The following is a 13,400-nucleotide window of genomic DNA, read 5'->3' as shown; positions in this document are numbered from 1 at the left end:
GTGTGGCCAGAACACAGCCAGCACCATCCTGGAAATGAGCGGGGCGGCTGTTGCGGAGCACTAAGACCCTCACTAACTATGCTGCTCTATCATGTATTCATAGAAACACTGTGCATTAACTCATTTGTGCATTTATTCATCCAAGGAGCGTTTACAGTGGCAGAGACTTATGATCCCAGAATTTAGAAGGTGAAGGCAAGTAGATCTGGAGTTCATGATCGTCTTCAGCGAGATTCCGAGTTTAAGGTCAGTCTAGGCAACATGAGACCTTGTCTTAAAATCCTTAACAACAAACAAAAATGAAAGAAATTAGGACACAATCTACCTTCCATTGCTCAAAAGATGGAGCTCCCCTCCTGCTGGGACAGGGCATCACTGCGTAGCCCTGGCTGTCCTGGAACTTAATATTTAGACCAGTATGGCCTCAGACTCAGATGCTCATCAGCCTTTGCTTCTAGTGCTGGAAATAAAGGTTTTGGCCACCATTCCCAGCCTTATCACTTCCCTCAAGTTTGTTTGTTTTCTTTTTGGTTTTTCAAAACAGGGTTTTAAGCCTGAGAAGTGGCATGTGCCTTATTTATTTATTTATTTATTTATCTGTAAAGATTTATTTATTTGTTTTATGTAAGTACACAGTATAGTTACTGTCTTCAGACACACCAGAAGAGGGCATCAGATCCTATGACAGATGGTTGTGAGCCACCATGTGGTTTCTGGGAATCGAACTCAGGACCTCTGGAAGAGCAGTCAGTGCTCTTAACCGCTGAGCCATCTCTCCAGCCCAGCACATACCTTTAATCCCAGCACTTAGGAGGCAGAGGCAGGCAGATCACTGTGAGTTTGAGGGCAACCTGCTTTACAGATTTTTCTTTTTTTGTGTGTGTGGGGTGGTGAGGTGGGGCGTTCAAGACACGGTTTCTGTGTATCCCTGGTTGTCCTTGAAGTCACTCTGTAGACCAGGCTGGCCTTAGACTCAGAGATCCACCTGCCTCTGCCTCACAAGTGGTGGGACTAAATGTGTGCTAAACCTTTCAGCCCCATCAAGTTTTTGTTTTTAAGATTTTATGGGCTGGAGAGATGGTTCAGTTGTTAAGAGCACCAACTGCTCTTCCAGAGGTCCTGAGTTCAATTCCCAGCAATCATATGGTGGTTCACAACCATCTTTTGGAGGGGAGTATTGGGGAGTTCTATGTGTAGCCCTGGCTGTCCTGGAACTCACTCTGTAGACCAGGCTGGCCTCAAACTCAGAAATCTTCTTGCCTCTGCCTCCCAAGTGCTGGGAATAAAGGCGTGTGCCACCACCGCCCAGCATGGTTCACAACCATCTATAATGGAATCTGACATCCATCCTGGTGTGTCTGAAGAGAGTGATAGTGTACTCACACATATAAAATAAATAAATAAATCTTTTAAAAAATATTGTATTTATTATGTATACAATATTCTGCCTGCATATATGCCTGCAGGGCAGAAGAGGGCATCGGATTCTATTACAGACGGTTGTGAGCCACAGTTGCTGGGAATTGAACTCAGGACCTATGGGAGGGCAGTCAATGTTCTTAACTTCCTCCCAAGTTTTTAAAGATGTGTATTTATTATCATTGTACTCTGTGGGGTGTGTGTACGTGCGTGCGTGTGTGCATGCACCATAATGTTCATGTACAAGTCAAAGTGCAGCATTCAGAAGTAGGTTCCCTTCTACTGCAGATGTTGGGGGGGGGGGACCTGACTCAAGCCATCAGGATTGCTAGTCGGTGCCTTTACTTGCTGAACCATCTCATCTCAACATCTCATCCTTTCTCAGTCTCAGACAAAGGCCTTTAGTTTTTCTTAGTGTGTAAAACAAGGAGGCTGGCCTTGAAATCAAAATCTTCCTGTCTCTGCCTCTGAAGTTCTGGGGTGACAGGCAAGGGTGTGCAATACTTCAACTCTTTGCCTCCTCCTGCCAACCTCCTATGATAATGAGGATGGAATCTAGGTCCTGAAACATGACAGACAGGTGGCAATCTATCATTGAGCCTCCAGCCCCTCCCTCACTGGGGGATTCTAGGCAGGGGCTTCACTGCTGAGTCCCACTCTTAATCCTTGGCATTCTGTCTTTTTGTTTTGTTTTTTGGTTTTTTGTTTTTGTTTTTGTTTTTTTTATTTTTTAAGATTTATTTTATTTATTTTTTATGTGTATGAGTACACTGTAGCTGTACAGACGGCCGTGAGCAATCATGCGTGTGGCTGCTGGGAATTGAACTCAGAACTTCTGCCAGCCCTGCTTGCTCCAGCCTCTCTTGGTCCAGCATAATTCACTGTAGCTGTCTTCAGATGCACCAGAAGAGGTGGTCAGATCTCTTTAAGGGTGGTTGTAAGCCACCATGTGGTTGCTGGGATCCGAACTCAGGACCTTCAGAAGAGCAGTCAGTGTTCTTACCCACTGAGCCATCTCAACAGCCCTTGTTTTGTTTTTCAAGACAGAGTTTCTCTGTATAGCCCTGGCTGTCCTGGAACTCACTCTGTAAACCAGGCTGGCCTCAAACTCAGAAATCCACCTGTCTCTGCCTCCCAAGTGCTGGGATTAAAGGCGTGTGCCACCACTGCCTGGCTTGGCATTCTGCCTTTAACTAATAGAAATGATGCTAATGGTGAGTTCAGTCACTCATAGTTCTAGCACTGTAGAGACTGGAACAGACAAATCACTTGGCCAAGTCTAGGGGTTAGACACCAATCTGGGCAACAGAGCAAGATCCTTTCTCAACAAATGACTAAATAAATAAATAAATAAATAAATGCATAAATAAAACAAAGCAAGTTACAACAAAAAGATGTGGTGCTTGGCCCAGCAAGGTGGTTCAGCAGGTAAAGACTTTGATCTTGTTTTGATCCTCAGGATCCATAGGGTTGAAGGCAAGAATCATTTCGAGTTGTCCTCTGACGTCCACATATGCACTGTGACACATATACACCCTCCTGAATAAATAAGTAAATGCCACAGAATAAGAAGACTTAGTGGCAACTGTCATTTTTGTTGTTGGTTTGTTTTTGGAGATAGGGTCTCTGTTAGCTTAGGCTTCCCTAGAATTCACTACGTAGTCCAGGCTAGCCTTAAGGCCACAATAATCCTCCTGCTTCTGCCTTCGAAGTGCAAATTCTGCAACTACGATCATGAGCCACCATATCTAGATATTTATCTGTTTCTGAGTGAGGGCTTTGCTGTTTAGCTCAGGCTGGCTTTGACCTTGTGACCCTTTTGTCTCAGCCTCCTGAGCCCTGGGATTGTTGTGTTGGTAACTGTGGGTCCATCTTTCCTACAGTGTCCCTGGCTTGCTGTGACTTCTGAATGATGCCTTTGTGTCTGACTAGATCATGGTCCTTCATGTCTGTCCTTATTCCATGCCTGTTTCCTCTTTTCTCGTCTTTCCAGCTCTGTGTCTTCCTCTCTCTGTTTTGTTTTCCCTACCCTACAGGGGTGTGGTCATGGGAAGCTGAGTTTATGGGGGTGGCACCAGCCCAGGCCACCTCCATAAACACAGGACATCCTGTGGGACAGAAGGGATGTGGTGAGATAGAAGTAGCCCTTTTGGGACCACCCTCTCCTGACCCAGCCTGAGCCACCCAGCCATCCATCAGGCCCTTACCTCCCCATGACTCTCTTCGGAGTTCAGTCCCAGGGACCCAATGCCTTTCCTTGGTTTTCATAGCCTCCTTCACACATGGTGTCTCTCCATGGTCTCAGCACCAACCCTAGACCTACCTCTGGTACTTACTCTTCCATACGGTCCTACAGTTTCCTAGTATTGTCATCCTACAGCTGGCCCCATGGGAGTCCTTGCTGTCCCTTTGTCACCCTCCCCTCCCTATGCCTGCTCCATTCCTCCCTAGGGACTCTACCCTGGGCTGCTGTGACCTCATACCTCATACCTCATGTCCACTTGGAGCTGCCAGCATCTAATAAGGAAATTACTGCTGTTTTCACAGTAAAGTTCCTGCTTGTGCGTGTGTGCCTGGCCCCCGCCTCCCTCTCTTCCTAGTTTCATTGAATTGATGGCTTCCCTTTCTCCTTCCGGACAAACCCAGATGCTTAGAGATTCCTGAAAATGTTAAGGTCCATTGTCTCAGCACTTATTAACATGGCTCCCTTTCTCTCTCTAGAGCAGTAACTCTCCAACTATTCCAATTTACAGAGAGCTGGATGGCTCAGGAAAGTAGAACACTTAGCCCCAGAGTGGGACAGTTGGGGTTTAAACCCAAGTGGGAACCAGGTCTAGTGGTGCAGGGCAACCAACTGGTTGAGAGGCTGAGGCAGGAGGATTAAGAGTTCAATGGTGGTGGCTAGAGAGATGGCTCAGCGGTTAAGAGCACTGACTGCTCTTCGGAAAGTCATGAGTTCAAATCCCAGCAACCACATGGTGGCTCACAACCATCCATAATGAGATCTGACTCCCTCTTCTGGTGTGTCTGAAGACAGCTACAGTGTACCTACATATAATAATAAGTAAATCTTTTTTTTTTTTTTTTTAAAAAGAGCTCAATGGCCGGGCGGTGGTGGCGCACGCCTTTAATCCCAGCACTTGGGAGGCAGAGGCAGGAGGATTTCTGAGTTCGAGGCCAGCCTGGGCTACAAGAGTGAGTTCCTGGACAGCAAGGGCTACACAGAAAAATCCTGTCTCAAAAGACAAAACAACAACAACAACAACAACAACAACAACAACAACAAAAAAGAGTTCAATGGCAGCAGGACTACAAAGACTATTATTATATGTTTCAAAATAAAAGGTAAAGTGGGGTATGGTGGCAAACTCCATTAATTTTAGGACTCAGGAGGCAGAGGCAGGCATATCTCTGAGTTTGAGGACATCCTGGTCTACAGAGTAAGTTTTAGGATAGTTGGGGCTACATAGAGAAAGCCTATCTGGTGGGGAGGAGGGCATGGGAGGCTGGGAGTATGGCTCAGTGGTACAGTGGTTATCCAGAGCATGTACAAAGCCCAAGGTTAACAGCACAACAGATTATTAAACAGACCTAAGAGGTCCAGCTTTTAAGCACCTCTTTTCTTTCCCATCACTTCAACAATGTCTGTGCCATCATTACATTTTCCCCTACTGGCTGATGCTCCCCGTCCGCTTGCTGGCCCCAGTGCCTCTTACCTAGAGCTGCACTTGCTATGCATGTGCTCAATTTTTTGTTTTTTTGTTTTTGTTTTTGTTTTTTGAGATAGGGTTTCTCTGGATAGCCCTGGTTGTCCTGGGCAGGACATTACAGATGGTTGTGAGTCACCATGTGGTTGCTGGGATTTGAACTCAGGACCTCTGGAAGAGCAGTCAGTGCTCTTAAGCGCTGAGCCATCTCTCCAGCCCCCAACGTGTGCTCAATTTTTAAGAGGCATGTTCCAGATATCATGCATTTACATCTCTGCAGATGAAGGTCAAGTGCCTAAAGGAAAGAGCTCAAGTTCTGTACGAGAGGCGAAGTGTCAGTACCATCACTCCGGTGCCTTTATGATCAGGTCGTATCTAAGGCCCCATCCCTTTCTCCAGCCATCTGACCTCAGGATGGCTGTATGGACTCTGGTACAGCTGATGCTCAGGTTCTACTCCAGAAGGACACGCCTCCTCAGCCAGCAGATTCCAGGGCCCACTGCATTCCAAGCTAAGTGCCAGCCCTGGCCGGTGCTGTGACTTCCTTTCAGACAGCCTTTGTGTATTCAGGCTGTGACACCCAGGCAGCTCCCCTCCATAGGCATTCACCACCAATATAAACTGTCCTCAGCGACCTTTTCCTCCTTCTTTCTTTATTTCAGTAGTTATGAACATCTCCTGTGTACCTGACCCTGTGTGAAAGGTACATCTTAGCTGGAGGCTGAGGCAGGTGGATTGACATGAGTTCAAGGTCTGTCTAGACTCCATTATAGACACCCTGTCTCAAAAAGCAAACAGCCACCTGTGGTGACATCTTTAATGCCAGCATTCTGAAGACAGGTAGGTAAAGCACTGTGAATTCAAGGCCATCCTGGTCTGCTTAAGGAGTTTCAGGACAATCAGGAATACAAAAACAAAAACAAAAAAACAACAAAAGACAAAACACAAAACAAAACCACCCTCCACCCCAAACAACCAACCAACCACCCAAATAAACAAACAAACAACAATAAAAAATTAACAAGTCTCAGGCCAGCCTGGGCTACAGTGGGCTACATAATAAATTCAAGGCCAGTCTGTTGGTACACGTACTGAAAACGTGTCTCAAAAAACACTGTTGCGCTGGGCAGTGGTGGCGCACGCCTTTAATCCCAGCACTTGGGAGGCAGAGGCAGGCGGGTTTCTAAATTGGAGGCCAGCCTGTTCTACATAGTGAGTTCCAGGACAGCCAGGGCTACTCAGAGAAACCCTGTCTCGAAAAATCAAAAAACAAAAACAAAACAAACAAACAAACAAACAAAAAACAAACCAAAAACCAAACCCCACAGTTGCGTATGTCTGTAATCCCAGTTTGTAAGGAAGGAAAGGCTGAATGATTAGGAGTTCAAAGCCAGCCTCCACTACAGAGTGAGCTAGAGGCCAGCCTAGGATAAGATTCCTCTAAAAAAATAAAAAGCGGGAGGCCCACACCATACTGATCACGGTTACATCGTAGATTCCTAACCAGGCACAAGGGGGCGCCGCAGAGCTCAGCCCCGGTTCCTAAGATCGAAGTCCTGTGGTCTAGGCACAGGAGTCTCCGGGGTTTGGGTTCAGGAGCCTGGAGGGTCCTTAACTTGGCACCAACTAGCCCGAAGCCATGTCCATCCGCTTCTCTCGGAGGCCCGCCTCAGTCACTTCCAGAAATGGGCACAGCTTCCTCCGTTCCTCCAGGAAACCAAGCTCCGCCTACCCCTTCCAGGCCCCTGGGGCTGTGTGCAGCTCCCGCCTCTCCAGCCCCACCCCGGCCGCAGTCTTGGAGCTTCCGGCCCCTGGGGAGGCCCAGGAGTGGCCCTCCGGTGTCACAGTCCCCAGATTCGGGACCCATCCTGCCCTTTGGGTGGCAGCCCAGCCCCCGCAGCCCCGCCCCGGCTCCTCCCTCCCTCCCCCCCATCCTTCCGCTCTCGGGGCCCTGCCCTGCCCTGCCCCCACGGCCGCCAGGAAGGACGCAGCCTGGGTCCCGTGCCAGGGCTGTGAGTGTGCGGCCCCTCCCAGCCGGGCCAGGAATGCAGCTGGACCGCGGGGGCGGCCGCAGACACCCGGCTCCGGCCAGGCCCAATGCTCCGCTCAGACAGGCAGGTGGCCCCGGCTTGCCTGGACCTGGATAGCTTCTAGATGGAAAGCCAGCTGCCTGCCCCTGAAGGTCCTGCCTTCTCTCCACTAAACTTAGTGGTTTTATTTTGGGAGACCTCCTGAAAGCTCCTACCCGCTTTACTCAAAGATATCTCATACCGGGAGTGCATTTTATTCCACTATAACCGTGGGAGTGTCACGGAATTACAAGTTTGATGTTATTTTATCCTTGAGAGGCACAGATGCAAAGAAGCACACAGACTTGGTATTTCCCAAAGCTGGTTTTAATTTCAAAAAATTATGAGGTCTCTTCCCACACTGGGGATAATGGGACGGGATAGCCCAGACTATTATCCCAGTCCAACCCCCAGCCTGGCCCAAACACCATTACTGTCACTGGGTCCTGTCATTCCACCACTGGGGGCTTATTTCCAACTCCCTCACTGGTCAAGACAGGTGGATGGATGTGAAGTTTCCAGGACTCAGTACTGTCTCTCCAAAGTGACCCCGGCTCTCCTCTGTGAGGGGAAGCCACCTGTGTCATGTCAAAGTGTATTGGTGTAACCACCAGGCTCAACTCAGATCCAAGTCAATCCTCCCTGGGTATAAGGGTCAGCGTCCGGGTTCTGGTGGCCGTTCCAGTGCCTGTGTGCCTACTAGTACATCCATGAGGTAGTCCAGCTCAGCCTCATCCAACTCTGGAGTTTCCTCCTTGGCTGAGCCATTCTCAGGGCCAGGTTTGAGACTCTCAGAGGCTGGTAACCAAAGTTCACTGTCATACATGGAGGTATCAATGTCCTCAAACAAGCCCTCCAGTCCATCGTCCAGCAGACAGCCAGTGGCTGGGCCTAGCAAGTCCAAGGCACCCAGGTTGGATGGGACACTCCCAAGAGAGCGGCCTGGAGGCCCCTCATCTGCTTGGGGCTGGGGGACCTGGTTCAGGTCCTCAATATGGTTGAGATCTTCCAGGAGGCTGGCCATCGAGGCTGAGAGGCCAGCGTCTGAGCTAGCCAGAAGGCTATCTGCCACAGAGGGGGGTGTGGGCTGCACGGGCTCAGGTGGCAGGCCAGTTGTAGGTTCCATGGACGCCTGGATGCGCCTCAATGTGTTCACCACAAGCACCAGGTGCCGTAGGTCTGGCTCACTCTGCCGCAGGCTGTGGTGGAGTTTGACCACTGACAGGTCAAAGAGAGAGCTAGAAGCCACTGCTGGAGGGGTCTGTGCCACTGCTGGGTGGCTCTGATCCAACCACCACGAATCCACTGAGAGGGCTTCCATCGTCTCCTCCTCCTCCCGCTTGCGCTTCAGGCCTTTGCTCAGCATCCTCTGCAGGGAGGAAGGAGCCGTTCAGTTATGGAAAGCCAATACTCACTTCACACCCAGCTCTGACAACTGTTGTCAGGGTGATCTTGACCAGTCCATTAACCTCCAAGTCTAGGTTTTCTAAGCAAATTCTTATTCATCTTTAATGAGACAGGGTCCCGTGTAATTCGGGCTGACCTCAAACTTGCTATGTATCCAACTTCTGCTCTTCCCAGTGCTAGGATTACAGGTGTGTGCCACCATACTTAGTTTATTTGATGCTGGGGATGGAACTTCCTGGGCTTCCTGCGTATAGAGCAAACATTCTACCCACTGAGCTGTATCCTCAGCGCCCTCAGTGAACTTCTAAGATACAGATAGCATCTGTTAGAAGTTGCTACACAGATTAGATTAAAAGAACAAAAAGCCCTTGCAACATGGTCATTAGTACTTGAAATTTTACTTTTATTTTAAATTTTGTGTTTGTGTGTGTGTGCATGAGTGTAGATGTCCAAAGAAGCCAGCTGTTGGAACCCCGGGAGCTGGTTTTAAAGTAACAGCAAGCCATCAGATGTGAGTACTGGGAACTGAAATCAGGTCCTTTGTAGGAATAGCAAGCTCTAAACCCACATAATTAGTACTTATTTATAAGCACTTTTTCTTTTTGCTCTTTTGAGAGAGGGCCTCACACTGTAGTCCAGGCTGGCCAGCCATTCCAGGCAATCCTCGTGTCTCAGTCTCCCAAGGATTAGGATTACAAGTGTGTGCCACTCCTTGATTGCAAATGTAGCCATCTTACACAGTTCAATACAGAGTATCTGCTATACATCGAACACTACGGTCAAATGTAAAGAAAGTGGTAGGAAGATGTCATCCTGGAGGTAGTCAAGGCAGGTTTTTCTAAGAAAGATACACTGAAGCTGAGTTCTGATGTATGCTGTGTAGGCTATGGAGAACCAGGGCCAGGCTTTCCTGAAAGAGCCAAAAGAAGACGGAGAGGTAAACCTGAACTGGGAAGTTAAAAAACAAAAAACAAAAAACCACCACACACTAGGAGCAGGCCCACGGAGTGACACAGTAAGAGTCCCGGTGGGGGTGGGGAGTAGGCAAGAGGAGGCACGGGCAGGAGGAGGAGGCTTGGATTTTTCAGAGTGTCAGGACAGAGTCATGCAGGGTAGGGTCTAGGCAGGAAGATGAGTGGTGACGCTAGTTGGCAAGGTCTCTAGAGGATCCCGGGTAGCTGCTGCCTGGGTAAAGATTGGTGGTGGGGGCAGCACCGGGTGTGTGTATGTGTGTGTAAGGTGTGGGGACAGAAGTGGGCCTGAACTGCCTGCCTTCCGAGGCTGCTGCACTCGCTGGGATGGTGACCGCTTGGGTTTAAAGCCTAAGCAGTTAGTAGTCATTCGAGGAAGTAAGGACCCAGAACTTATTGAGGAAAGAAAGCCGACAAGGGAAATCCTGAAGGGCCGCGGGAGTAAGTCATTGACAGAAGTTTGAAAATCGGTACTCTCTTCCAAGGTGAGAGGACTGGAGTTTGGAACCCCTCGCCTACTCTAACGGGGGCGCAAGGCCGCAGGGTCTCAGTCCCGGGGAAGGCTGCCTAGACCTGGCAAGACACTAAAAATCGAGTCTTTGCCCTTTTCGCTGAAGACCCAGGAGCCGCAGGAATTCAGCCCCCACCCCGACTCCGCCCCCCGAGTCCCGGCGCCCCCTAGCGGTACTCCGACCTGGGTTCCCCCGGGGACTCCGGCCCCTCTGACCCCGGGATCCTTTAGATTCCCCAGGGTCCCGCCTGTCCCTCCCCGGCCACAGCGAGCCGCGACCCCCGCGGACCACTCAATGAGCCGGGCCTTCCCTCGCTTCCGGAGGGCAGCGGAGGCGGCTCCTCCCGGAGCGGCGGCGGCGGCGGGGGCGGGTGAGTCACGCAGCCGGAGCCAAGGAGCCGGCGCCTCCGCCCCCTTCTCGGGCTCCGACGTGATTCACCCAGCCCGGCCCGACCGGGCGACACATACAGGCCCTGGGCGCTCGATCCCGGTCAGCCCCGGCGAGCATCTACCTAGCTGAGGTATCGAACACGCTAAAGAACCCGTTCGCCCGTACCCTGGTCTCTCCCCACCAGGCCCCTTCATTTACATACACGGATCACTCGCGGCCAATCAGGACGAAGAGGGAGCCCCACGCAGCCAATCAGGAAGCGGCTGCCGTAGCATCGCTAGCTCGCTCGGCTCCGGCAACCGACACCTGGGACGGTAGGCGCAGTTCTGACTCCGGCGCACGACTCCAGACACTCGACTATCCCTAGTCCCCGCCCACTCGCGTGGCAGCCCCGCCCCCCAGCTCAGGGATCGCCTCTGGTTGGTGATGGTGGGCGGAGCCTGAGCGGGGCCGTTCCAGAAGGGGGTGGGGGGGGGAAGGCTGTCTCTAAGACGCATGCCCAGGCGGACTGCCTGAGCGAAGGCACGAGCTCTGGTAGCGATTTTCCTTGTGGGGCGGTGACAGGTAAGGGTTTTGGACTTTTTTAAAGTACAGGCCTGTCACTTCCTGTGTGATTTTAGAAAACTGTATGACTTCTGGAAGAGGACCTACTTCTTGAGAGTCACAAAATCCACAGTTTTCTCAGTAGGACTTAACGATCTGGACTCAACCACAGTGGGACCACTGGATTCTGCTACGATCAAAGACGGAGTAACCTGGGGACGGAATGACACCAGGGTCACGTCCTGGGCATCACTTCCGGAGTAGCTGTATGTGACTTTGGGCAGCAGTTTAAGTCCCTGAAAATAATTTCCTGCGGGAAGAGGTTGTTCACACTCATAAATCCCACCATGGGAAGACTAAAGCAGGGGGAATTGCTTTTTGAGTTTGCAGCCGGACTGGGCTACCTAATGAGTTTCAAATCAGTCTGGACTTCAAAGTAAGATCCTATCTTTAAAAACAAACAAACAACAACAAGACCGATGAACTTTTTTTGTTGTTTTATTTTTTGAGACAGTTTCACTAAGTTGCCCAAGTTAGCCTGGGAAACAGAGCAATCATCCCGCCTCAGCCTCTCACGTGACTGGAACCAGAGGCGCATGCCCTGCCTACGAGTCTTTTTTGTTTGTTTCTTTGTTTGTTTAGTTGTTTTTTTAGTTTAGTTTTCGTGTATGTTCTTGTTTGTTTATTTGTTTGTCTTTGTTTTGGGTTTTGGTTTTTCCAGAGAGGGTTTTTTTCTGGGTATCAGCCTTGGCTGTCCTGTAACTCGATCTATAGTTCAGGCTGGATCGAACTAACTAACTCAGAAGTCTGCCTCTGTCTCTCAAGTACTGGAATTAAAGGCGTGTGCCACCACTGCCCGGCCTTCAGGTAGTCTTAAAATATGCCTGGAGAGATACAGTTTAGTGAAAGAGTGCTTGCCTAACATTCCAGCTTGCTAAGCACCTGTGCTTGATTACAGCACTGAAAAAATAAAATAAAATAAAATAAAATAAAATAACCTGATTAGAACGTTAGGGGCTGGAGAGGTGGCTCTGTGGCTAAGAGTACTTGTTTCTCTTGCAGAGGACCAGGCTCAGTTCCTGGTTCAGGTTCAGTTCAGCACCCACATGGCAGCTTACAACTGCCTATAACTATAGTTTTAGGAGATTCAACAGCCTATTCTGGCTTTCTCAGGCACTTGATACACATAATACATAAACAGTCAAGCAAGCACAAACACAAATCCAAACAGTAGAATGTCAGGCTGAGGAGGTGGCTCGGTGGGTAAGGACACCTGTGCTAAGTGACAAGGTGAGTTCTATCCCCAGGGCTACAGAGAAACCCTGTCTTGAGAAACAACCACCCACCCAACCAACCAACCAAGAGCTAGTCTGTGAAGCTGGAAAGGTGGTTCAGCTGTTAAAAGCACTGACTGGTCTTCTAGAAGACATGGGTTTGATTCTTAGCACCTACATAGGAGTCCCACAACGATCTATAACTCCACTTCTAGGGAGTCAGATGCTCTATTCTGGCTTTCTGAGTTCTAGGCCCATATGTGCCAGACATGTAAGTTAAATACCCATATAGACAAAGTAAGGTAAATCTTCTAGACGCGCTATCATGTCACCAATAAAGGTTCAAGTATTGTCTTCTGCTTAACTCCTTTTATGTGCATTGGTGTTTTGCCTGCAAGTGTATCTGTCTGTGTGAGGGTTTCAGAAACCCTGGAACAGGAGTTAAGGACAGGTGTGAACTGATCCTAGGTCTTCTGGAAGAACAGTCAGTACTCTTAACCATTGAGCCATCTCTCCAGCCCTTAAGCATAATCCTTATTTAGAAAACAAACTAGTTGGGCGGTGGTGGCTCATGCCTTTAGTCCCAGCACTTAGGAGGCAGAGGCAGGTAGATTTCTGAGTTCGAGGCCAGCCTGGTCTACAGAGTGAGGTCCAGGACAGCCAGGGCTATACAGAGAAACCCTGTCTCGAAAAACAAACCAAAACAATAAATAAACAAACAAACAAATAAATAAATGATGACATAAAAATAAAAAAAGAGGATAGTAGTTGCTTGTTGGCCTCTGGTTTAATGTCAAAAGAGAATAACAATTCTAATTGGAATCAGGATCTTGGTAGGTAAATGCACATAATTCTCTACACAGTCTATTTTTATGGCCTGACCAATAAAAGAAACTTAGAAAGAGCTCAGCACTCAGTATGCACAAGGCAGAGGCCAGAGAGTTAGGAGTTCAAGGGTAGCTTGTGCTCTATAGCACGAAGGTGTTTTTACTACTACTACTACTAAAATATTTAAAAAACACAGCTGAGAGTCTGCTAATAGTTCAAGTGGCTCACTACAGGCCACACACTAAACAGCTAATGGGACCTGTGGAGATTTGAATATGCT

The 13,400-nt window shown here is 49.2% G+C and overlaps 1 protein-coding gene across 1 annotated transcript; it reads right to left on the bottom strand.

The window, feature by feature from the left end:
- Window positions 1-7,500: 7,500 nt before the first annotated feature.
- Sertad1 (SERTA domain containing 1) lies at window positions 7,501-10,841 on the bottom strand. Its single transcript, XM_031385837.1, has 2 exons — window positions 10,678-10,841; window positions 7,501-8,564 (listed from the first exon to the last, which is right to left on the bottom strand). The coding sequence occupies exon 2, from the start codon at window positions 8,559-8,561 to the stop codon at window positions 7,851-7,853; it is 711 nt and encodes a 236-aa protein (XP_031241697.1). The 5' UTR covers window positions 8,562-8,564; window positions 10,678-10,841; the 3' UTR covers window positions 7,501-7,850.
- Between the last annotated feature and the right edge of the window lie 2,559 nt (window positions 10,842-13,400).

The sequence above is a fragment of the Mastomys coucha genome, unplaced genomic scaffold, assembly GCF_008632895.1.
Source record: "Mastomys coucha isolate ucsf_1 unplaced genomic scaffold, UCSF_Mcou_1 pScaffold21, whole genome shotgun sequence".
Lineage (NCBI taxonomy): Eukaryota > Metazoa > Chordata > Mammalia > Rodentia > Muridae > Mastomys > Mastomys coucha.
The sequence above is the reverse complement of the archived record's forward strand: the minus strand, read 5'-3'. Positions and strand labels throughout refer to the sequence as shown.